The following is a 27,030-nucleotide window of genomic DNA, read 5'->3' as shown; positions in this document are numbered from 1 at the left end:
TGAGTGTGTTTGTGTGTTTGAGTGTGTGTGTGTGTGTTTGAGTGTGTGTGTGTGTGTTCGAGTGTGTGTGTGTGTGTGTTTGTGTTTGAGTGTGTGTGTGTGTGTGATTGAGTGTGTGTCTGTGTGTGTGTTTGTGTTTGAGTGTGTGTGTGTGTTTGAGTGTGTGTGTGTGTGTGTGTGTGTGTGTGTGTGTGTGCTTGCTTGTGTGTGTGTGTGTGTCTGTGTGTGTGTGTGTGTGTGTATGTAGGACCGTAACAAGGACAGAGTTGAGCTTTTCCTCCTATTTTTTCATTATTCAAATATGGTGTAATCCTGCAAGGACTTCAACTGCTTTGACAACCTATAAGCATGGATCAACTGAAGGAATTAACTTTTGTGTGTCTGCTTATCAAATAGCTGTTGAATGCTAACACTCATTTTCAAAAGTCTTGCTTCAGGCCAGCAGGGTATGTGGCTCAGTGAGATGCCCTTGGTTTTGCAGGGCTGAGAGTAGGCCATCAGAATACTTTTCAATGCTATCAGCATATCCAGCAGCTGACCTATGCCTGTGAGGGTTACTAAAGACAACATGATGGCACTGAGTTGGCTCAGTGAAGCAGAGCAGGTATGCTCCCCTTGTCTCTCCAAAGACATCGACACCCAGTCATTAGGCCATGTCACTCTGTGTTGGAAAGCATTCAACAAAAGAGGCTTACCACCTCTTTAAAAGGGACTTCCCACAATTACCATTTACAAGTCTCACACACTTTGTTTAGGACATATAAGAAGGTAGTAAATTGTTAAGGGCTTATGACACGTCATGCTTCACAATGGACAAGCGATGGCAGGTTCAACCCTAAGGAGTGTATGCCCCCGTCTTGTCAGCGGGTTCACCACGGCTAAACCTCAGACAACATTTGGTTGTCCTTCACCACGGTTTATGCCCTTTAAAGCCAATAGATCTTAGCTGTCAACTCGTCTCCACCACTCTATTGCGTTAGAGCTACACTACTATGAACGGACATAAAGTAGTAGGCTATCACATAGGCTTAACATCACATGACTTTATGATGAAACACGAAAGAACACAGTGTCTTCCTTCTTCGACAAAGATTAAACCGTTGAACCTGACAGATCAATCTCTCGGCCTTCGGCTGCAGCTGGTGTTGTCAGAGACCTGGTTAGCAGTGCTCTTCTGCCCTAGCGCGTAATGAGCTGAAAAAGGAGTCTTTCCCGTTATCCTCCGCGCGACGGGTTGTCTGCGTTCGTTTAGATAAGGCCACGCGCCCGCCGTGGTGGATGGCATGGCATGCTGGAGGTATTTCCAGCCCAGCGGCCAAAATAGAATGGCAGCTGAATGTACTCTCGCGCTGAGCGCCGGTGCGCTCATGGATTTAACACAATGAAAGACAGAGTATTGTTTCGGTCCACGGGGTTAATAATACCCTTGAGCGTTTGCTTAACGGCTGATTGGGTCGAGGGCGCAGCGCAACTGAGTTTTACCGTTAATGCTAGCACGAAAGTGAGCACTGGATGAATGGTCCAAGCCATTATCTGGCGTCCGATAGACGTGTTGTCTTTCTCTCTGCACGTAGGCTATAGATGTCCTGCTCGGGCTGATGCAGTGGCTGAAAGGGTTTGTGCTCTCCGACTGTTAAGTTATTCATGAAGAATTCATACACTGGGTGGCCTGGCAGAGCATACCTAATGATGTCACCTAAGTTGTATTTTTCAAATCCAGAAATGACAGAGGTCCCTCTGGCATTGTTTTGCCTGATTACCACATCTAGTCCATGAAGATATTGTGAATTAGCAGGTCTTAGGTGTGTAATTGTCTGAGAGTGTGCTTGTGGGCTGGGGTGAAAATTGAAGCTGAGTGTGTGTGTGTGTGTGTGTGTGTGTGTGTGTGTGTGTGTGTGAGTGAGCGGATGTGTGTGCCTGCACCTCTGAGTCTAAGCCTTTTGGCATGTGGTGCACGATGAACTAAAACAACTGTTACCCCTAACAGCGATCCGAGCTTTGATTCCCGGAATCCCAGTTTGTCTGCATGCTCCATACCACTTTTGTGGGACCTTGTTCTTGGTCAGCACACCATCCTGGGAAAGCAGATAGTGGCTGATGCAGGATCAGATTGGGCCCTGTTCTAGTGTTTGTGTGCGAGTCTAGATGGGGGTCAGATCAGTTTCATAAGGGGCTGCTGTAATGTAGAATAGGATCAGCTTGAAAATACAGACCTGTGCTAGACTGTTGATAGATAGATAGATAGATAGATAGATAGATACTTTATTGATCCCCAGGGGAAATTCAAGTTGTTCTGTCATATTTCATATATACACTAGAGAGATGTTAAGTTCCTAGTGATAGGTAGGTGATTTCACATAGTGGCCAATCAGCAACCAAGCCTATTTACTGTCAAAAACAAAATCACTAATAAATCAACATTTGTGGTCAAAAAACAGAACCAGCAGAACAGCCTTCAAGAGTATTTCACTGGGGTTATCAAGCAGGCCCTTTCATTCAAACCAGACTACAATAGACTGTGGTGTGAAATCAAATGCAGTAAGAAATGCAGAACTGAATAAACTCACTTGTACGCTGAGGGACATGGAGTTCATTTGAGAAGTTCACATCTCAGAAATTAGATGTTGTTGTCTCTTCTAATGGAAAAACGCAACCATACAAATCTCTCAAAGAAAGGGTGGCAAAACTCAGCTGTCTAAGGATAACAAATAAAGGTTACAGAGAGAGAGAGAGAGAGAGAGAGAGAGAGAGAGAGAGAGAGAGAGAGAGAGAGAAGGGATGGAGGGCAGTGTAAATGATGTTTCACAGGTACAATTGAAACCACTAAAACGTTTGATATACAACACAGACACAAAAACAAATACAAACAAAATGTAACAGTTTATAGTAACTGATTACTTTTGAAAATAGAACTGCTCAATTCATTCAGTGTCTGATAGGGGCAATCTCCAGATAACTGCATTCAATCAAACTCCCTACTCAAGCACACAAATGTAGATGTGGAGTCGTAAGGTCACAGATGTCGATGCAGAGGGGGAAATGCACACACACACAGACACACACACATACACACACACACACACACACACACACACACACACACACACTCAAACAAACACACACACACACTTATACTCACTCCTTCACATACACACATGCAGGACTTCAGTATCCATTCCGTCTCGTGCTTTATCGGCATGTGAGCCTGCGGCGCATTGGGAGTGCAGGGCTACACTACCCAGCCACCTTTCACTTGAAGAGCCCCCCGCGCCCAGAATAGCTGCAGACGGGCCTGCTATATCTGCCCCAGTGCTGGGGAACGTTTCAGCAATCAGCCCCACACCTCACCGTTTGGCAGCAGATAGGTGCTCCAAACAGCAATGATTAGAGCTGCTAGGCTTGTCGAACAGAATGGCCCTCTCCATCCAAGCCAAACATGAATTAGTTCTAGTTCGTTTGTTCACACAGCTGTTCCTGTGCACCTATGTTCAGATTTTGCCACTTTATTTCAGTGATTGCAGGTTGATTCCAGTGTTTGTCAGTCTCTGATAAACAAGAGACTTGGCTGAGCTGAAATGTAAACGCTCAGCCACGCTTGGGTTTCTCCAAACCGGGTGGAAAATAATATGATATTCATCATCATCACAAAAGCATCTTGGAGAAAGCATGACGTCAATTTATTTAGGAACAAGCATCGGAACGGTCTTCAAATTCGAAGGACAACTCCACACAAAAGCTGTGGGTGATGCAACAGGTTACACAGGAGCAAGGCCAGCCTAGGTAGAGTAGTTAGTATACATTCCCTCATGTTAACAATAGACGCTGTCATCAGCAGATTAATCTCAGCTGCCAAACGCTGAGGCCTGGGCACGACTGGACGCCTCTGGCCCGACTGGACGGGCTAGCGCCACTGCTGCTGGTGGTGGCACTGGCCGGCTGGATGGCCGCTCGTGATGAGGGGTGTATTCTTTGTCTATTTCAGGACACTATGAACCGCCACCCTCCCCTTTTCCACATCTCTCTCTTTGCCCCCCCAACCCCCTCAGCATACAAGGGCACACATAGCTCAAGGTCAAACCCCTCAGGGAGCAGAGTGTAAAAAGAGTCCCTCTCCTCCTGCGTACACATGCAGAATTACAGAACAGACACCGCCGAACAAATGGGCCCTGGCGAGCTCCCCGAGGACAGGCTTGATAGAGTCCTCTCGTTACCACGGTCTTAATTTAATGCTTCACTTGGAAAGTTCCAGGGAGACTGCGGCAGGGGTCACTTTCTGAACTCGGATTCGGATAAATGCCATTCGGATTTGGTCAGGAGAGGACAAGAGGTCCACTGAAGTTACTTTAAAGGGTACGGGTGGTTTTTTGATCAGTTCAGTCCTTGAATTGCTGACCATACCTAAAATTCTACTGGGAGAAGAAGATGTTAGATGCAAATATGAACATCAGGTTCTGCACTGTGCTTTGTTTTGCCTCATTTTCCAGTTTTAGCATATTATTTAGATTACCTTCAAGACCAAACATCATTAGAATAGTAAAGGTTAGTGATGTTACATCTTCCTCAAAGCTCAGAGTGTCAGAAGCCGTTTCTAGCTGACAGATGCTTGGAGTGCTGTGGAATGTCTCAGTTCACAGAATGCTTCTACTGTACTTAAAGGGCGGGGGCAATTAACAGGTTCCAACTGTTAGGGTAGGCAGAATCTTTTTTTGGAACAAAATTTTTGACATTCCCTTATATCCTTCCCTCTACGTCCATGGTCTTCATCTGTTTTAAAACTAAGCAAATAACCCTTACCCTATGTTAAAGTATTCTATTAAAATAATTTGAACTTTTTCTTCTGTGTCTGTCATAAAACTTCAAGCATCCAAATAATTCCTAACCAGCAATGGCTGCTTCACAAAACAGGCCAAATATGATGGCTTATGTTAAGCATCATGTCTAGTGTTGAGCACGGAGGGTGCTGAAATAATATCTCCTATGGCTACAACTTCTGTAGTGGTATACAATGGCAGCCCCCCTGTTGGCGTCAACAACAAAAGAAGCTGTGAACAAGCCATTAGAGGGAGAGAGATGGGTGAGGCTACACATGTGTATTTTATTAATTGAATACTTGTGAATTGTTGTTGGCCTCCAGGAGAAGGTCTATAGAGGAGTCTCAGCTTTCCTCAGACTGTACTTGGACCATCAACTGAAGAGAGTGTAACACCAGGTGTCAACGACTCTATAATGAAATAAATGGGCCCAGGGAATGCCACGCAGAAATGGCAAATCAGATATATAGCAATGGTAAGTAGATATGAGCAGTGATCTCATTCACACCTTGAAGAATGGCTGACCCTCACTTCTCGTAGTTACCAGCCTTGACAGCTCTGTCCAGAGGGAAAACTTACAAGCTCGCGATTCAATTTATCCAGGCAATTACGCGTGCATAACCTGGCCAGTTGCGAACTCGATAGTGGTTCCACAGTTGACAATAACACTATAAACACAAACACCCCCTTTGGTTTGCACCGCCCTCCACCCCTTCCGACTTACCCTAAATCACGCCTTCCCGGTACAAAAATAACTGGCTGTGTGCTTTGCGCAAAGTTGAAATGCAGCTTGCCTTTTGTGTCAATTGAGACACACGCTGCCCACCAATGGGCGGCAGAGGAGGCGACACATGATAATGTTTGACATATCTTCCCAAAGCGTGACCTTGATGGAGACAATAAATAGGGCCCATACAGCTTGCGCTCTCTCTAGCCTTTCAGCGCTTGCATAGGTTAGTCCATCCGTGCGTAGTGGCAGTGCCATACACATTTCTTTCAGTTAATTAACAAAATTGGAAGAAATTCATAATCTAGACTTAAAAATAAAAAAAGAAACTCTACTCATATATTTGTTGAGGATTGAATTAGTCAAACATAAAACAATATGTGACAGGTGTACAACTGATATTGTGAATGTTTTTTTCTTTACAACGTTTGGAGAAAATAAATAAGAAAAGGGTGTAACGTTGAATTGCGAGTAAATGTTAATGTTACTCTCTCTGTTCAGGTTTGTGGAAACTTTTATCCAATTGACCTTAGAAGTGTAGCAGGACTTTGGAGGCACCAACATGTCCCGCTTATTGGACATGGAGGAGTTTGGAGAGGCAGCGCCCTTTCTGCGCAAGTCGGATCTCGTGTTACTGGGAGCACAAACGGTGGCATTCGATGGTATTGTAGAACATTTTGATCTTGTTTTGTTCTTATGATGTGATGTAGCTAACTCGTCCTTTACATCGTTGGACTGTCATTGTATAATGCAAGGCATGGATTATGAGTCGCTGTTACGAGATATATATTTTCTCTCGTGTTGAGAGCAGCGCGGACACACATGTTAACTATTGTGCTATGTGACAGGTAAGAAGCGTGCCTGGATCCCGGACGAGAAGGAGGCATATATTGAAATTGAAATCAAAGATATCAAAGGTGACAAAGTCATCGTTGAGACAAATGATGGAAAGGTTAGTATATTATCGGATGCAATAGCCGTAAACGAGTTGTTTTCAATGGTCATTGGCGTTGTTGTTTGGTGGGGTGATACATGGAAAACTTAAAGCACTTTTAAAATGACTTAAATCACTTTGTCGCACAAAAGTAGGCTACGCGATTGATTCATGTCACTGCATTTTCTGCAATCAGTTCAAATTGTCTTTCCCTCCACACGTGCAGACCCTTACCGTGAAGTAGGATGACATCCAGCAAATTAATCCTCCCAAAATCGATATGATTGAGGATATGGCTATGCTGACCCACCTGAACGAAGCTTCTGTTTTGTTTAACCTGCGGAAGCGCTACAGCAACTGGATGAAATATGTGAGTGACAGGCTGCATCCTCCAAACTTGCTCACAAATTGCGATGCTGACTGCCGAGATGTGACGAGGGAATTTGGATTTTTGTCTGTCAACGAAGTGGAGAGATCTCCCTCTTGAGTAATGTTGCTGTCTTTGTAGACGTACTCCGGGCTGTTCTGTGTGACGGTGAACCCCTACAAGTGGCTCCCGGTCTACACGGCCCCCGTGGTGGCTGCGTACAAGGGCAAGCGCCGCTCGGAGGCCCCACCGCATATCTACTCCATTGCTGACAATGCCTACAGTCACATGTTGTGCAGTACGTAGGTTCTTTACGTTTTTCCCATTATCTTGTTTAATGTTGTTATTTAATACTGAAAAAATAACAGACACCATTACTTTTTGTGTTTTAAAACATCAATATTTGTTGCAAAATATCAATAGCTATGCATTTGTTTTGTCCACACAGATCGTGAGAACCAGTCCATGCTTATCACGTAAGTGTACAATAATAGGCTATCACAATAGCCACCAACATTAATAACGTTACAGAAATTAAATTCATATGATCACTTGCATAAGCCGTTGCTAAATATACTAGGCCTACTCAATACAGTTAGACCTCAGCAATACTTTTGCATTAATTGACATTTACATTTAATTGGGACATTTTTTCCATCTTTATGTACGAAAATGCAGAATTTTGCAGTCTTGGGATTTTTTTTTGTATGGCATGACATTTTTGTCCATTTGTCCTAAACTAATTTTTGACTACTCCCAGCGGAGAATCCGGTGCTGGCAAAACTGTGAACACGAAACGTGTAATTCAGTATTTTGCCATAATAGCAGCTCTGGGGGAAGCGGCAGCTAAAAAAGGAGTAAGGCTAAACGCTATCCGTGTTTTGGGATTTTGATTTTTCCCCCCATTTTATTTTTTCTCCCCATATTTTTTGTGTGGTTCCTTTTGAGAGTGAGACACCTTTTGATAAACATTCATCCTAGGCTGGGACAAAATTCCATTCTTCCTTCCGGTCCCATGCTGGAAAATCTTTCCTCATGTTCACTTTCTTTTTTCTTTTCTTGAGAATATTTTTGTCCTCCATCTTTTTTCATTCCCACAAAGCTCTTCTCCTTTTTTACAGTGTTGGTATTAACCTCTCACTTTTACCAGCCATCCTTAATTCATTTTTTTCCAAACATTTTTACTACCTCCAGGACCCATTTTTGCTTATCTGATTGATGTTCACTAACAAAGATTTGTTGGGTAGATTTGTACCCTTGTTCTGGTAAGCTGTTGAACTGAAACAAGTAATGGCCAGTCCATGTGATTTCAAATGTGAACAACTACAAAAAAACATCAGAAGTTCTGATACAGAGGTTGGGAATTTTTGATTCCCAGAGTGGGACTGGTCAGGCTGGTCTTCAGTTCAGTGTGGAAACCATTCAAATTCAGAGTATTGTTGTTGGTGTTCTAGGTCACGTTTCCTGATAACGTTGTCTCTTAATCTTTACAAAATTAGGCCTATACCTTACTTAATAGTTTGCTTCTCTAGGCGTGTTTCCTGAACTATTTCTTAAGAGTCTTTTTTGCTATGTTACGTATAGGCCTACCTTGCCTTAAGAGGCTAAATCCATGTTTCTGGCATCCATTATTGACATTCACTTTTTGAGCAGGTGTCAGATTTGTTTGATGGGCATGACAGCGCAAGTGATCATAGCAGCAAGGATATGCATGTCGACATTTAATAAGCAATTATTTTTTTCCCTTTTTTAAAAAATTACAATCAGGCACAACATGCAATGCAACACATAGCCTATGTATGTCTTCCTTGGCAGTAAGTGCAAGGAAGGAATATGTCTCGCCATTAACATAATTTTTTTTGTTTTTTAACTATAAAAGGTAGGCCTAAAACTAAAGAACATTGTAGCATTAAGAACATTTCAGGAAACCTTGCCCTCATTGCTGTTATAGGTCTACTAACAAACCTTTCTCATCCCTTTTCAGGGTCAAGGTCCTGCTACCAAAACTGGGGTGAGTTCATTAGCAACTAAAAAAAAACATTTTGAATATACAGTAACTATGTAATACACAGCTTCACAACAACCAAATACAAAATGAATCAATGCAAAGTAATACAAAACTTCAGTTCAGAGAATTTACCTTTGGAGATACATCTTGACGGATATCTGTCTGAAAACTAACCCTCTGATGATGTTTCCTGCTTAGGGCACCCTAGAGGATCAAATTATTGAGGCCAACCCTGCCATGGAGGCCTTCGGTAATGCCAAGACTGTGAGGAATGACAACTCCTCCCGCTTTGTGAGTAGAATATTTCGCTGGACATTACTGTAGAAGTTGAAAGAGTCTTATGAGTTTTCAACACAATTTGATTAGAGGAAAAATATCTGAGATTAAATATCTGAGAATTAATTAAATGAGAAGAGGACTAACAATTGTAACTGTCTCTCTAACAACTCATATGTTGTGTTAGAATGGTGGGATGTACCATACAGATGTATGTTTTAAATATGTTACATTATTGTTTTCATCTTTTATAGGGCAAGTTTATAAGGATCCATTTTGGACACACAGGAAAACTAGCCTCTGCTGACATTGATATCTGTGAGTTATAACATCATACTCATAGACTTATATTTGCTTAAAATGCCAGCACCATGTGTCATATTGTTACCAGTGCATGTTAAAATGGTGCGCACACTGGCTACAGTGGTACTTCCATTAATTAATGCACATATAAAATACCCTTGTTTTCAGATCTTCTGGAAAAATCCAGAGTGATATTTCAGCAGCCTAGAGAAAGAAGTTACCATATCTACTACCAGATCATGTCTCAGAAGAAGCCAGAGCTCCTAGGTAACAGTCAAAGTCTCTCGTTAGAGAGAACATTTATTGACATCTGAAGAGTTCAAATGCAAAACCCTCTAAATCCATCTGGCCACTTTTCTTTTAAATGAGCATTTTTTTATCAGGCTCCTATAGGTTTTTGCCCCACAAATCGATATTTCAGACCAGTAAGAGAGCGAAATTATTTGATTAATGTATAAATTATACAATATAAATGATTAACGTATACTATGTGTGGAGAGCATTCACTCACCATTCTTATGTTTGACAGAGGTGGCGTTTAGAGGGTTTTGCTGAACTCTTAATTTCTTGTCCTCTTGTACTCTCATGTATCATGTTGAGCACAACATTTTATACAAGATATGCCATTGACATAATTGTGGTAGACGATAATGAACAAATTTCTACCACAATTATGATGCAAATCAAATCAAATCAAATGTTATTTGTCACATATACAAGGTACAATATCAAAATTCAATGAAATGTATAGTCTTTTAGTATTTAGTCTGATTCCAATGACTGTGCAGTGCACACTACGGCAAAGATATATACAGTAAAGGAAGTAGAGAATAGAATATAAAAATACTGTAGTGAAGTATCACTATCATGCTACAGTCCTCGTTCAAGATGTTGATAGATTGTGGCTAGAAGCTTTTCCTCAGTGCAAATGAGCTTCAGTCATCGGAAATGTTTTTGTCACCAAGCCTGAAATAGCAATCTTAGTTTTTAATTTTCCAGTTCATTACCTCTCCTGTGAGTCTAAAGTACTTTTCCATCTCCCCAACTTTGTTTATGTTGCAGACATGCTTCTGGTCTCCTCCAACCCTTTCGACTACCATTTCTGCTCTCAAGGAGTGATCACGATAGAGAGCATGGATGATGGACAGGAGCTCATGGCTACAGACGTAAGTGACCGCGAAATCACTGTTGCTAACGATAACAACAGTGACAACAGGCACCAACCCGCTGGCATTAAGTCTTGTACTCGTCTCGCGCAAGCCATGGCAATGACCAAAGTCTGTCGAAATACCAGTGCCATCCTCTGTGGGGCGATATGACTTTCTGGCTAACTGTGTGGCAGTTTCATTGACCTGGGCTGTCTGTCATCAATGTTGTAGTTGTTTCTTTATACTGTGAAATGAATAAAAGCAGCCTACACTTTTCCCTATACTACAACATGCAGGACTTAAAAATAGCACAATCAGTTAGCACAATCTGTGAACACAGTGCATGACACAAAACCGCTTCTGAAACACCTCTGGTGACCTGGTAATATGTCCTCCCTCTGAATGTTTGTTTTTGTGTGTTGGCCAGCATGCCATGGACATCTTGGGTTTCAGTCCAGATGAGAAATACGGCTGCTACAAGATCGTGGGGGCCATCATGCACTTTGGCAACATGAAGTTCAAGCAGAGGCAGAGGGAGGAGCAGGCTGAGGCCGACGGCACTGAAAGTGTGTTGGATCTCTTACTGAGGACTTAATTCTAAGATTTTCCGTCTTTTGTCATCTTGTTTCCAATTCCTAAATTAACTTCAAACCCAGAAGTTCCAAGTTGTACCAAAAGCCAGTGGGCACAATAGTATGTATGTCCCCTCATAATTCTATGCTGGAATCATAGTGGTTCTACATCATGTGCAGTACAGAACAATAGAAGATATCAGTCATCACATTTAGAGTACCGTAATATGAAATGGAAGATGGAAGATTGATATGATTAGCTATGGTATTATTGTAGTAAAAGGATGCTTCCTCAGATTTTAGTAATCATAGTAATCACGTGTGTGTGTGTGCGTGTTCTGATCAGGTGCTGATAAGGCCTCCTACCTGATGGGCGTGAGCTCTGCTGACCTCCTTAAGGGCCTGCTGTACCCCAGAGTGAAGGTGGGGAATGAGTACGTGGTGAAGGGACAAAATGTGGAACAGGTGAGTCTCATCTAGAACACTCAAACACACACACACACACACACACACACACACACACACACACACACACACACACACAGTAGCAATGCACAGGACCCCTCTCTGAAAAAAGAGAGAAAGAAAGAAAGAAAGAAAGAAAACAATTGTAATTGTTTAGATAATTGTAATGTTCATTTTTCTTTCTTCCCCTTTTCATTGATAAAAACACAAACAAAAAGAGCATTGATTTATTTGTCCTGCCGATCAATATGGAGGCACTGAGCGCCCTGTGGATTCAGCCTGGTATCCAGGCAACAGTATGTGCGTTCAAGAATGACAGCTGTGCCTCTCTGTGCTCTGTGTGTGTGTGTTTGTTTCCTTTGTGTCTCTATGTGTGTGTGTGTGTGTGTGGGGGTGTGGGCGGTGTAGGTTAACTATGCAGTGGGAGCATTGGCCAAAGCTACGTACGACCGCATGTTTAAATGGCTGGTGGGGCGTATCAACAAGACCCTCTACACTGTCCTGCCTCGGCAGTTCTTCATCGGCGTCCTCGACATCGCAGGCTTCGAGATCTTTGAAGTAAGTAGATGTACTGTAATGGAGGCATTTGACAGCTTTTTTTTTTTTTTTTACAGATTTTACTTGACACCATCAGCTGTCTAATGTTATTTTTTCTCTTCCTTAAGCTGAACAGCTTTGAGCAGCTGTGCATCAACTTCACCAATGAGAAACTGCAACAGTTTTTCAACCACCACATGTTCATCCTGGAGCAGGAGGAGTACAAGAGAGAAGGGATTGAATGGACTTTCATTGATTTTGGGCTGGACCTCCAAGCCTGCATTGACCTCATCGAAAAGGTGTGCAGAGGTTTAACTCATCATTGATATTGCCAATATTAGATTTTTATGGTAGTTATCAAAGAGATTCTAAGAATCAGTTGGATTCTAAGTTTTCTAGATTTGTAGACTGTTGTAGGTCTGTGTAAGGCTTAGTCAATTGTATCATTGCAGCACATGAATGTAATGAAACTTGGAAGCTGGATATATTTGATTGCATTTTCAATGTACTTTTATTGTTTTATCTCAGCCCCTGGGAATCCTTTCCATCCTCGAAGAGGAATGCATGTTCCCAAAGGCCACGGACGGCAGCTTCAAAGCCAAGCTGTACGACAACCACATTGGCAAATCGCCCAACTTCCAGAAGCCGCGGCCAGATAAGAAGCGCAAATTCGAGGCCCAGTTCGAGATAATGCACTACGCCGGAGTGGTAGGCTGACTCTACTCTACCATAGCCATCTGTAGCTTATCTTGGCGAACACAGCGTTAGCAGCTATCATGAGTGTAATTCCAATGGAAGACAGATACAGTTCGGAAGCTGATTGAGCAACCTTTTGAGCTCGGCAATGTTGCTGAGTATTGTTGCTGAGTATTGTTGTTTTGGTAGGTTCCCATTGAAATTAGGCATCATTTTTTTTTTGCAAATGATCACAATCATCCAACCAGACCACATGGAACTGTTTATGTGGTTGCCCAGCAACATTACTCAAAAAGTTGCCCCATGTGTCATCATCTTGAGACCTGTATTCCTAAAGAACCCTTCACCATTATTGTTCTCTCATTTTAAGTTATTAGAAGAGGTTTCTTTGACAAGTATTTTTAACTATAATGAACAGTTTTTTTTGTCAAGAAGTACCATTTGGAAAAGGTATTTTTGAGAAACCTCAGCATCTCTCAGTATGCAATTATATATGAATACCATAATACCAACCATAATGATCACTCATACACAATGTTTATGATGACCGTTTAGATAATTTCCGACAGTCTCTTTGTCTTTCCTCATGATTTTTCCTCATTTATTTGTCATCTTTGTTAGCATGTGTGTGCATGGTCTCTTATGAATCTCTGTATTTGACTTGCCAGGTGCCTTATAACCTTGCTGGCTGGCTGGACAAAAACAAGGACCTGCTGAATGAAACAGTGGTGGCCTGCTTTCAGAAGTCCTCCAACAAACTACTGGCTGCTCTCTATGAGAACTACATCAGCTCCGACACAGGTAACAGCGCTGTCCACTCTACATAGCTTATACTAAATTGTCCTAATGTGGGACACTGCCTAATGTGGGACACCTAAGCTCCAGTGGGTGTGGCTCTTCCCCAAACTAATGAATGTCAGTAAAACTATGGGAAAGGCAAAGCTGTAGGGTCCTGTGATCAAAACTGGATGTGGATTTATTGTGTTGCCCTCACATCATAGCCTAATAGCCTACTACAGAAGACCGAAAAAAGCAAAAAATGGCCCACATTAGGGCAATCCACCCCCTACATAAATATCATTCACATTCTTCATTGTTCCACACTTAAAAAGTGGATTCTAAAGGTCTTTCTGCCAATGTGTACTTCGCCTCTTTACAGCGCTTCAAATTTGAAAGGCTGTGGTATTGTGTAGTCTATAGTCTTAAGTCTATCTGTAACATGATCCTCCACTCCAGCCTCTGATCCCAAACCTGGCGCCAAAGAGAAGAGGAAGAAGGCGGCCTCTTTCCAGACAGTCTCTCAGCTCCATAAGGTGAGGATGATGTCATACTGTTTGCCCGGGGTGGTCACTTTGCCCTGTCCCATCCTGTTCGCCGCGAATCGCCTGACCGGCTGACATTTACGGCATCACGTGTTTCGTATTTTAAGTTTCAGTTGCACGAGGGAGCCTACCAACACTGTTGGAAGAGGGGATAATTTTATTGTAGGGGGATTTTTACAAATTATTTATAGTGTAACTCACTGTAGTGGAAAGAAACCGCCTGAGCCCTTAGAGTGTTTAGCCCATGTGCCGATCAGCTGCCGCGAAGAGGAATTTGGCTAATGATACACAGGGTAACCTTTTAGGCAACATAACCAGGCAGCATTACTGACAGACACAACACAGCCTCAATGCCTTTGAGGGTCACGGACAAAAACGACACGCCAGCTGGACTTTGTGTCACTGTGATGGTATCTGCTTTGGCAGTGTAGCCTGAAAATGTTGCCTTACAATATGGTAGAGCTTTATATTGTCTGTTTTTAACTGTGAAGGACCAGTAAAAGTGTACTTTGTATGGTAGTGACACTGTGAAACATGCCACACATAGAAAATGGCTGCCCTTTGGTGAATGTCCTTCTGTAGACGAGAGGGAGGCAGTTAAGACTTGCAGTGATGTTTAGGGCATTGATCAAATGAACATCACTTTAAGTCTGTGCTGGCTCCACTGCTCCAAGCATCTCAGGACACCACATCACACACAGCCTCCCAGCCTACCAGTCTCCTCACACACTATCTGCCTCTGTCTGTGCAGCTGGGAGGATACACAAACAATTGTTACTGTGTTTTCCCTCTAATCATCCAGAGAACTTTTATATTGTGCAATGACATCTAAGTTCAAACATTTCCTTTTGCCAGTGCAATAAAATAGAGCAATAAAATCATATAATACTACAGTAGTGAAGCAGTTGTACTGTTGCAGCTGTGTTTGTACAGTTAGTAATAGTAATAGTAAAAAATACACCTGGAAACATTAGAACCTGGTAATTCTGGACAGAAAAGATTTTTAAAATGTCATAGAGAAGGTTACACTCGGTGCCCCTGGTCATGGTCTCTATGTGTTGCATCTGCAGGAGAATCTGAATAAGCTGATGACCAACCTGCGTTGCACTCAGCCCCACTTTGTGCGCTGCATCATCCCCAATGAGACCAAGACTCCAGGTACTCACCTCCACACCATGCATCACACACAGAGAATAGCATGCTTGTAGTGTACCACACACAGAGAATAGCATGCTTGTAGTGTACCACACACAGAGAATAGCATGCTTATAGTGTACCACACACAGAGAATAGCATGCTTATAGTGTACCACTATGCAGAGAATAGCATGCTTATAGTGTACCACATGCAGAGAATAGCATAGTTCTAGAGTACCCCATATAGAGAGTAGCATACTTAAAGAGTACTACATGCAAATGATAGCATACTTAAAGAGTACTGCATGCAAATGATAGCATACTTAAAGAGTACTACATACAGAAAATAGCATACTGAAAGAATACTACATACAGAGAATAACACACTGTGACCCTATTGACCTTGTCTCAAGTGTCTCCACTATCACAACCACATCTCGGCTTTCCACCCCCTCTCTCACACACACACACACACACACACACACACACACACACACACACACACATACACAACTCCATTTTTTATTCTTTCTCTCATCCTTTGCCCCTTTCTCTCTCTCTCTCTCTCTCTCTCTCTCTCTCTCTCTCTCTCTCTCTCCTGTAGGAATCATGGATGCGTTCTTGGTCCTGCACCAGCTGCGCTGTAACGGTGTGCTGGAGGGGATCCGTATCTGCAGGAAAGGCTTCCCCAACCGCATCCTCTACGCCGACTTCAAGCAGAGGTCAGACTTACACCTCATCACTGCATCTCAGCATCTCAGTACACAGACATAAGAGAAATGAAGTTATCTAAATGAAGGAATCCAAATATTAATGGGACATTTACTATCCTTATTCTGATTGAAATCCATGGACTGTGCAGGACATTATTTTCCCTTTCCCTGTTCTCTCCGTGTTTTTCTGATCTGTTTGTTTTTGATAATGAGCAGGTATCGTATCCTGAACCCTCATGCCATCCCAGATGACACGTTTGTGGACAGCAGGAAAGCTGCAGAGAAGCTGCTGGGCTCTCTTGACATCGACCACAACCAGTATCGCTTTGGTCACACCAAGGTATGAAATATAGTTGTTTCTCTTATTCAGTGTTCATCCACAGCACCTTATACCAGAGTAAAAAAATCAGTTGAACTTTTTAGTTGAACGTTTGTGCAAATGTGCAATGGATCTTTTCAGTTACCTCCAGAGTGTTGGTCTGGTCAGACATGGTTTTGTTCATTTTAACTGTTTAGTTCAGTTTGGACATTTCTATGGTATTTGTCATAACCGAGTAGCCAGACGTTTGTAGAAATGGAGCAGACATACACCTGTGTGTGTGTGTGTGTGTGTGTGTGTGTGTGTGTGTGTGTGCAGTGCTTTGATTTAACACTGTGAGTGTGTACCTGTGGGACAGGTGTTCTTCAAGGCGGGGCTGCTGGGCCAGCTGGAGGAGATGAGAGACGAGCGCCTGGCCAAAATCCTCACTCTGCTGTAGGCCGTCAGCCGGGGCAAGATCATGAGGATGGAGCTGAGGAGGATGATGGAGAGGAAGTGAGAGCTGCACGCACACACACACACACACACACACACACACACACACACACACACACACACACACAGACACAGACACACACACACACACACACACACACACACACACACACACACACACAGGCACAGAGACACACACACACACACACACACACACACACACACACACACACACACACACACACACACACACACACACAGACACACACACACACACACACACACACACACAGACATACACACACACACACGAGGCAGGTGTACCAGCAAGGAAGTTCAAACCCATGGGTGTTAGTTGCTAGAACAGCTCTTAGAGTGATGGGGGGCACTGTGCTGTGCACTGTGCTATGGAATAGATTGTAATCATTCCCAGTTGTGTCCTAATCATCTCAACAGTGTCCCACCATTCTATCTAGATGTCCATTCATTCACACCTCTGATTTATACCTATACTCAAACACCAGTGTCCATGAGAAAGGATTGGTAGACTGTGTGGCTCATGTGTCTGGAGTCACTTTCAGTAGGAGAAATACAGTCAGCATCTAGTTTCTCTCACTCCTAGTGTTTAAAGCAGTTGGCCAGTATACAACTCAGCAGTGAACTATGGATCACGTTTAGGAATACACATAAACACACACACACACACACACACACACACACACACACACACACACACACACACACACACACACACACACACACACACACACACACACACACACACACACACGCACACACATATACTCATAAACGTTATATGAGCACAAACTGCCCTCACACTGCCCCCACACACACACACACACACAGACAGACAAATACACACACACACACACACACACACACACACACACACACACACACACACACACACACACACACACACACACCATGTCAGCCAGACTGAGCTCAGTGTCAAGGCCCTGAGGTCACATTGGTCATGCCGCTGGCAGAGGCCCTTTGTTACATGAAGCCTCCACCTGCTCCACCTCACGCCGAAGGTATTCCCACTCTCCGCTCCAAGCAGCGCCTGGGGCAGACGTGACGTTTTAAGCCCCCCGTTACCATGTGTGTGGTCAGTAAGCCACTACAAGCCCTTCACCCCAACACACACACACACACACACACAAAGGCACGGACATACACACACACACACACACACACCTAACTGCGCTCGGCCCTTGCCCTCTGACACACCCTAAATGAAACAATGCTGATGGTGTCCTCAAACCCAGGTTGCAACACGTGTTAGGCAACAGCTGGTTGCTCCCTCCTAAAAATACAGGCACCCGGCTCCGCATACACGCGCATACACACACACACACACACACACACACACACACACACACACACACATGCACGTACAGACATTCACACACACCCTGTCACTGTTCAGCGTGGCGCCTGTAGTTTTAAATGAGCACATAGATGGCATATCTGGGTGGTGAAAGAGGATTAGACAGTACTGTGGCCAGAGGGCTTTGATTACTAAATAAATTAAATGGACAAAACCTGACGACTTAACTGTGAAAATACACTAAAGAGACATACTGCACATTTGGCCATTTATCATATAATCTCATGTGCCTTTCCATAAACGGAGATTCTCATCCTGCTGAAGGCACACAAAGACACCTCCATACACAGGCAGACGCGGACACACACACACACACACACACACACACACACACATGCACATGCACATGCACATGCACATGCGCGCACACACACACACACAAACACACACACACACACAAGCACACACACACGCACACACACACACACACACACACACACACACACACACACACACACACACACACACACATACACACACAGGCTGCCACACACATGCTCACATGCCTATTCCTGTTTACTCACGCATCCCTGACATGGTTAACATACCAAGCCATGGCTATACATGGATAGCAACACGCCTGTTTAATTTGCTCTCCAACAATAGCCAGAGAGCAGGCGGCAGCCCGATTTAATTTATCACAGGTCTATATTTGTTCCGCTCTTGGGAAAGAAGTGCAGATGAAAGAACCCAAATGGCTTAACTGGGCTTAGGTGTCGGTGGTATTAGTGTCAGTGGGACCAGTTCAAAGAGAGGGAGGGATCACTTTTGTCTCAGGGTGAAGTCTCAATGATTTAAAGGGACAGTCCACAGTGAAGTGCACTTCAAGCTTTTGGATTTCAATAGGAAGTCAGTTTTACAGTGATTCTTGCAAAATGGGTGTAAAATGGGTGGGTGTAATGTGCAATGTGTCATGTTTATGATAATGCCTTTTTTATGTTATATATCAAATCACTATTTAATCAATCAGTTGACCTGGAACTTCTGATCATACCACTACAAAGTATAATATTCCTCTATTCAAACAATTGTCATATCAACCATGTCTCCTTGTTGCAATATTTCTACCATTCTTTCTTCACTCATTCTCAACACAGCCTCACACACTCTGTCTGTCTAGTTTCTTTATTTTCTCTTCACATGTTTCTCTCTTCGCTCTTTTGTGCCACTCTGTAGGGAGGCTCTGATTGATCATCCAGTGGAACATCCGGGCCTTCAACACAGTGAAACTGTGGATGGCCATGGATGAAGCTCTTCTTCAAGATCAAGCCTCTGCTGAAGAGCGCCACTGCGGAGAAGGAGCTGACCGCCCTCAAGGAGGAGTACCTCAAGCTAAAGGAGACGCTGGAGAAGTCGGAGGCCAAGCGCAAGGACCTGGAGGAGAAGCAGGTCAACCTGACCCAAGAGAAGAACGACCTCACTCTCCAACTGCAAGCTGTGAGTAACTGTGAGTTTTTGGAATGGTCTTGGTCTGGTATGGTCTTGATCTGGAATACCTCAAAGTGATGATATTTAGAATACATATTTAGAATAACATTCTCTCTCTTTCTCTCTCTCTCTCCCTCTCTCTCTCTCTCTCCCTCACCCACCTCAGGAGCAAGATAATCTTGCCGACGCTGAGGACCGTTGTGACCTGCTCATCAAGACTAAGATCTAGCTGGAGTCCAAGGTGAAGGAGCTGACCGAGAGGCTGGAGGACGAGGAGGAGATGAATGCCAACGTGGCCGCCAAGAAGCGCAAGCTGGAGGACGAGTGTGCTGAGCTCAAGAAGGACATCGATGACCTGGAGATCACTCTGGCCAAGCTGGAGAAGGAGAAGCATGCCACTGAGAACAAGGTGAGAAGGATGGATGGAAGCTGTGGTGATATCTAAAGTGACTTTTTGCTAGACCAACTCTCTGTGGTTTATACTACACAGTGAAACCACCTCAACCTTTTGGAATGCTCCTCATATGCCAGCACTGCATTTATCTATGTCTTTGTACGTACTTGTATTTATTAGGTTAGTAAATAATATATCTACCACACAAAAGATGATTGTAGAATAAAGGAGTGAGAGGGATTTCTCGCTTCCCCACAGGTGAAGAACCTGATCGAGGAGATGGCGGCTCTGGATGAGACCATCCTGAAGCTGACCAAGGAGAAGAAGGCCCTGCAGGAGGCTCACCAGCAGACACTGGATGACCTTCAGGCCGAGGAGGACAAGGTCAACAATCTGACTAAGGCCAAGGTCAAGCTGGAGCAGCATGTGGATGATGTGAGTTTGCGCATAAAACACACAGGATTTTATGGTATAGTGTGAATAGTGTGTTCCTTCTCTTACAGAGGTTTTACTTGATAAGATGGTGATGACACTATTCTTACCATTTTACTGGGGTATTTTTTTTCAGTTGGAAGGGTCCTTGGAGCAGGAGAAGAAGTTGCGCATGGATCTGGAACGGGTCAAACGCAAGCTAGAGGGAGACCTTAAGCTGTCTGTAGAGACCGTCATGGACCTGGAGAATGATAAGCAGCAGATGGAGGAGAATCTGAAGAAGTAAGACCATACTGTGTTTTTGGTAGTACTAGAGAAAAGTATGAATAGTACACCTTTATTTAGATAGATAGATAGATAGATAGATAGATAGATACTTTATTGATCCCCAAGGGGAAATTCAAGGTCTCAGTAGCATACAGACATCACACACAACATGCACTTACAGCAGAGAATTGTGAATGTATTCCATTTACAACTACACTGAACTACATTTGTCCTGTAGTTGTAGAATTGAATACATTCAAAATAAGTTGTGAATGGCATGTTCATTTGGGGGAAACTATATTCCTTCCTTTAGTAAAAAAAAAAAGAATAAACATGTTTGCACACTTTGGACAGGAAAGACTTTGAGCTGAACCAAATCAGTACCAGAATTGAAGATGAGCAGGCTCTGGTCCTCCAACTTCAGAAGAGGATCAAGGAGTTACAGGTTTGTGAAACATGTCCTGCTACAGCTAAACCAATCTTTCTCAATTGGATTATACTACTGACACGTTCAGTGTACACGCTTTACTTGACATGACACCAGGATGTCCTGGATGAAACCTCCATCTTCAGCACACGATCATATTCACCTCCATTCTCCATCCTTAGGCTCGCATCGAGGAACTCGAGGAGGAGCTGGAGGCCGAGCGAGCGTCTCGGGCCAAGTCGGAGAAGCAGCGCAGCGAAACGTCCCGTGAGCTCGAAGAGCTCAGCGAGCGCCTGGAGGAGGCCGGCGGCGCCACCACGGCCCAGATCGAGATGAACAAGAAGCGCGAGGCGGACGTCCTGAAGCTGCGGCGGGACCTGGAGGAAGCCATGGTGCACCACGAGACCACCACGGCAGCGCTGCGCAAGAAGCACGCCGACACCGTGGCCGAACTCGGCGATCAGATTGACAGCCTACAGCGCCTCAAGCAGAAGCTAGAGAAGGACCGCGCCGAGGCCAAGATGGAGGCTGATGACCTGGCCTCCAACCTTGAACAGGTCGCAAAAACTAAGGTGAGGGCATTGACAGGTTAGTAAATTGATTAATTGATTGATTAATTGATTCAATCATTGATTGATTATGTTATGTTCTGATCTCACAGCTGCAACGCACTAAAATCTTCTTCAGTCAGAATGCTGAGGAGTTCAAAAAACAGCTGGATGAAGAAAACAAGGTATACCAGTTAACAAACAACTTTCACATGCTGAAGATACTTATATTCATTAATCCTAAAAGACATCCTGGAGGAAATGCAACCACAGATAATTGGGGCATTACTATCATTAAAAGACAGTATTATAGAAGTAGATAAAGTAGTTGTATTAAAGCATTGTGTGTGCAAGGCTAATTATAATAGTGAGAGTAGGATAGACAGGAGTAGAGCAGAATAAATTAAACTTCCCCAGTGGTATATAAAAATCAGATGGTTTCCATGGCTTTTCCAGGCAAAGAATGCCCTGGCTCATGCACTCCAGTCTGCGCACCATGACAATGACCTGCTACGAGAGCAGTATGAGGAGGAGCAGGAGGCCAAGTCTGAGCTGCAGAGGGCGCTGTCCAAGGCCAACGCTGAGGTCGCCCACTGGAGAACCAAATATGAGACGGATGCCATCCAAAAAACCGAGGAACTTGAAGAGGCCAAGTGAGTTAAACATTTGGTGACTTGACATTAGATGTTTGTGGAATGCTATTGAAACCATAAAAAAGTATTTCTTTACATTTAGGCTTAAAAAACATAGATTGCCTTTACAAATTGTCCTCTGTTTCTAATAATTTTCTCAATCACATGCATCCATCCTCTAAGCCATCTGTATGTTAACAGCACAAAAGAAAACAATTTTTTTTTTTTTACCTTTCTTCCACCAGGAAGAAGCTTGTGACTCGTCTACAGGAGGCTGAGGAGAGCGTGGAGGCGTCCAGCGCCAAGTGCTCGTCCCTGGAGAAGACCAAGCACCGACTGCAGACGGAGATGGAGGACCTAGTGGTGGACCTGGAGCGCGCCAGCGCTGCTGCAGCTGCCCTGGACAAGAAGCAGCGCAACTTCGACAAGGTGCTGGCCGAGTGGCGTCAGAAATGCGAGGAGTGCCAGGCGGAGCTGGAGGCTTCGCAGAAGGAGGCGCGCAGCCTGAGCACCGAGCTCTTCAAGCTCAAGAACTCCTACGAGGAGGCGCTCGACCACCTGGAGACCGTCAAACGGGAGAACAAGAATCTCCAGGGTAAGCTCCAAGCTAATGTAGTCTATTTCTGGGAATCTCATTGCCACATACAGTATATTGCAACAGTATATTAGCTGGGAGCACACATACGATTAATTATGGAAACAGTGGATGACTTAAACAATTTCTTATGCTTTAACCATGTCTTTCTTATTAATGATGAATTACTGGTAAGCTTTACTACTCAATTCTTGATCAAGACAATGGCTGTTCATGTAGGTAGTGTAGTTTGTAGGATACAAATGCTATTACATTGGGAACTGCTAGGTTCTGTCCACTGATCTTGCTAGTGATGTCCCTGCAGAGGAGATCTCTGATCTGTCTGACCAGATCAGCCAGGGAGGCAAGACCATCCAGGAGCTGGAGAAGATCAAGAAAGGCCTGGACCAGGAGAAGAGTGAGATCCAGGCTTCCCTGGAGGAGGCTGAGGTGGGTACTGAAGAAGTAGTCCACATTCTCCCTCATTATACTGTAGTCATGCAGCCAGTGTGGTCAACAGTGACGCTTGATCTTGGTAGGATTTAGCAGCACACTACGATAAATATAATGAAATTTACTCTCCCAATAAAGTCTTTTACAAGCACAAGGCCACACAAGGCCTTTGTCAAGTAACAACTCAATGAAAGCTCTGAGAATGCTCTGAATGTCAATGCAATGCTAGTGCTTTGAAGTGAAGTGAATGCTTTATGTGTTGGTAGCTTTCTACCCTTTATGGCTTGACATTGGGTGAAAACAACAACAGCTACTTCTGTTGCTCTTAGGCGACTCTGGAACATGAGGAGAGTAAAACCCTCCGCATCCAGTTGGAGCTCAACCAAGTTAAAGCTGATGTTGACAAGAAACTGGCTGAGAAGGATGAGGAAATTGACAACCTTCGGTGAGCGTGACTCTGATTTTGTCCTTAATTTCCTTCATTTTAAGACCACAGTAACTCTCTTTACATGTTAAAGGCTTAAGTATCTTAGATTTTTTTTTCCTGGTAAACAAAATGAAGCATGTAAATGGTTAATAGAATATATTAATTTCCTCTGGATTGTCTTGGAGCTCAGTCATTAAGTTCACAGATCTAATCCACACCTTCTACTCTGCCCCTTCTAAAACAGTCGCAATCACCAGCGTGCTCTGGACTCCATGCAAGCCACCCTGGACGCAGAGGCCAAGTCTCTAGCAACGAGGCAGTTCGGCTGAAAAAGAAGATGGAGTGCGACCTGAATGAGATGGAGGTGCAGCTGAACCATGCCAACCGCTCAGCCGCGGAGTCCCAGAAGACCGCCCACAACCTGCAGGCCCAGATTAAGGCAAGGCCTCAAGCACTTCAACTCAGTGTTACAACTACTGTTACAGTCCTTTCACCAGTGCTAGTTTACTCCGTTGTAGTCACATTTCTTGAACCTGCCCTATTTCAAACATCTATAGCATCAAGGGTCTTAATTCTTCAAGGCTTGATAAGGTTCTCCATGAGACCTTGAGAACACCAACACGATCAATTTACTAGTCACATTTCAGGGAAACAACAAAAGAACATTTGGACTTGTTTTTGCTTCGTTTTAAACAATATAAGCTATCCTTCATAATAATCACCGCTAAGGCTTAATGAGACTGTTGCCTGTGTGGTTGAGCACAGGATGTGCAGATGGAGCTGGATGAGACCATTCACCAGAATGAGGAGCTGAAGGAGCAGACGGCAGTCTAACCGGACTAACCGGAACAACCTGCTGGTGGCCGAGGTGGAGGAGCTCCGCGCGCTGCAGGAGCAGAACGATCGCGCCCGCAAGCTGGCCGAGCACGAGCTGGTGGAGACCTCTGAGAGGGTCAACCTGCTGCACTCACAGGTGAGTCTACCTGAGCAGCCTACACCTGTGCTGCACTACTCTCACCTGGGCCTCTGAATGAGTCTGTATTGTGTATAAACATTAGCTGGACTTCCATTCAAGTTTTTAATCTGCATTTTGACAATATGAATAAGAATTCCTTACTGTAAATTCTTAAAATTGGCATGAAATCAAATGTGAATACAATTCAATTTGCTTGGGTGGGGCAGATTAGCTTGCTATTCATACAGGGTATAATACGACTAAATGGATTTGCTTACATACATTTGCATTTGCACATGGTTTCCCTGTTTCCCTGACATCAGCTGATCACAACTTCTCCTCTTGATTAGGAGAGTGGATTTTTAATCCGCATAACACAGCTAATGAAAAAGTGCACATACAAGTTAATCAGCTTTCAACTACAGTCACCATTAGTCGCTGGTCATATTGTCAACCACTGAACACCTGCACAAAGATCCAAGACCCTGTGACACACAACGCACCCACACATTTTCAAAGAAAACACACTGATCAATTTGATACAGGCTGTGGATCAAACACCTGTTGTTCCCTTGCAGAACATGTCCCTGCTGAACCAGAAGAAGAAGCTGGAGGCTGACTTGTCTGCGCTGTCTGGAGAGGTGGACGACGTCCAGCAGGAGTGTCGTAACGCAGAGGAGAAGGCCAAGAAGGCCATCACTGATGTGTGTGGTGATTGTTGTTGCTGTTTTTATTTTGCATGATTCTCTAAGGTATTTGTTTGAGAAGCACTAGCTACAGCGGAGAAGACATGACATATTTATCCATGAAATTTTTCAAAAATTTTACCTCTTATTTTTTTTTATCCTCCTTCTCCATAGGCGGCCATGATGGCTGAGGAGCTGAAGAAGGAGCAGGACACCAGCGCTCACCTGGAGCGAATGAAGACCTGCAGATGCGTCTGGACGAGGCTGAGCAGATCGCCCTCAAAGGGGGCAAAAAGCAGATCCAGAAGCTGGAGAGCCGGGTGAGGACACATCTGACAATTTAGACCATTTAATTCAAAGCGCTGACAATGACCAAGGACTTTTGCCTATAGCCTATTAAAAGTCTAAAAATGAACTTGTAATCAATATCTGTTGAATTATTAGTTTTATCTAGTTTTTCATTGGTTTTAAGCAGTGTTTTCCAGGGAGAACTAAAGGTGAGAGAATGTTGGAGTGAATTGTCTGTCTGACAATTTTCCTTGTGGTAGGTCAAAGACCTGGAGAGCGAGCTAGAGCTGGAGCAGAAGAAAAGCAATGAGTTCCAGAAGGGATTCCGCAAATATGAGAGGAGGATCAAGGAGCTCACTTACCAAGTGCGTGGGTACACACACACACACACACACTCTATAGTAACGTTGTTGGCACCATTTCCCAAAATGTTAACATATCAACTGAGCACTGCATCCTGAGTGATCAGATATGCATATGCACAAATATAGTAATTCCTGTATGAAATACAATCATAACACAAAGGAAAATTCCATCTTAATGGCCATTCCATTGTTGTGTTAATATATATGACACCATCACATGGATCAACCTACATGATTAAGGCATCACATATAACTGTACCCTCACACAATCAACTGTGATCAGTGAGTAAATGCTGCCCCCTACTGTTCCTACAGACGGAGGACGACCGGAAGAATCAGGCCCGTATGCAGGTGCTCATAGACAAGCTACAGGCCAAAGTCAAGACCTATAAGAGACAGGCCGAGGAGGCGGTGAGTCCAAATTCCACACTTGAACCCACTTGTCAAAGCAGCGGGAAGGAATTCTGGTCAAAAACTAGCCATTTATCCACTGAAGGCATGCTGAGATGAGTCTTTTTATTGTTATGTTGTGTAGGAAGAGCAGGCCAACTCCAACCTGACCAAGTTCAGGAAGATCCAGCATGAGCTGGATGATGCAGAGGAGAGAGCGGACATGGCTGAGTCACAGGCCAACAAACTGCGCATTCGCACCCGTGACCAAGGGGGGAAGGCAAGTAAAAAAAAAAAAAAAAAAAAAAACGTTCAATTTTCATACCATAGCAAACATTTTAAGATTTAATGATGGCAGTTCTTCTAGTAATTTTAAACCATTTTAATATGTTTACAGAAAATATATGTATTATTGACATTACATTATATCTTAAAAAAAATCTTTAATGTATTTCAGCCTCCACTTACACAATGAGGAGGGACCACCCCATAACATCCCACTTACAGTCAAGCTGCTGCAACAGATGGTTTGATTGTGTGATGGCAAATTCATTAAACGCTTGGAAAGAAACATATGCATC

General features: G+C 43.7%; 1 protein-coding gene across 1 annotated transcript; it reads left to right on the top strand.

Annotated features, from left to right (window-relative positions):
- The first annotated feature begins 5,750 nt into the window (after positions 1–5,750).
- Positions 5,751–27,026, top strand: myh7ba (myosin, heavy chain 7B, cardiac muscle, beta a). The gene is given in 46 exon segments (XM_048255202.1): positions 5,751–5,764; positions 6,040–6,200; positions 6,387–6,490; positions 6,699–6,842; positions 6,981–7,137; positions 7,288–7,315; positions 7,600–7,696; positions 8,824–8,850; positions 9,046–9,138; positions 9,378–9,441; positions 9,595–9,693; positions 10,489–10,592; positions 11,002–11,140; positions 11,493–11,611; positions 12,020–12,169; positions 12,277–12,447; positions 12,677–12,856; positions 13,513–13,645; positions 14,081–14,157; positions 15,237–15,324; positions 15,907–16,024; positions 16,232–16,355; positions 16,693–16,829; positions 19,364–19,415; positions 19,417–19,620; positions 19,778–20,020; positions 20,264–20,440; positions 20,574–20,719; positions 21,059–21,149; positions 21,314–21,712; positions 21,715–21,864; positions 22,136–22,332; positions 22,557–22,906; positions 23,211–23,335; positions 23,668–23,783; positions 24,010–24,067; positions 24,070–24,204; positions 24,531–24,599; positions 24,601–24,738; positions 25,299–25,424; positions 25,581–25,644; positions 25,647–25,726; positions 25,955–26,059; positions 26,375–26,470; positions 26,595–26,729; positions 26,907–27,026. Coding segments are annotated over 45 exon segments (5,727 nt in total). The 5' UTR covers positions 5,751–5,764; positions 6,040–6,100; the 3' UTR covers positions 26,925–27,026.
- Positions 27,027–27,030: the final 4 nt, after the last annotated feature.

This window comes from Alosa alosa, chromosome 10 (genome assembly GCF_017589495.1).
Source record: "Alosa alosa isolate M-15738 ecotype Scorff River chromosome 10, AALO_Geno_1.1, whole genome shotgun sequence".
Lineage (NCBI taxonomy): Eukaryota > Metazoa > Chordata > Actinopteri > Clupeiformes > Clupeidae > Alosa > Alosa alosa.
The sequence above is the reverse complement of the archived record's forward strand: the minus strand, read 5'-3'. Positions and strand labels throughout refer to the sequence as shown.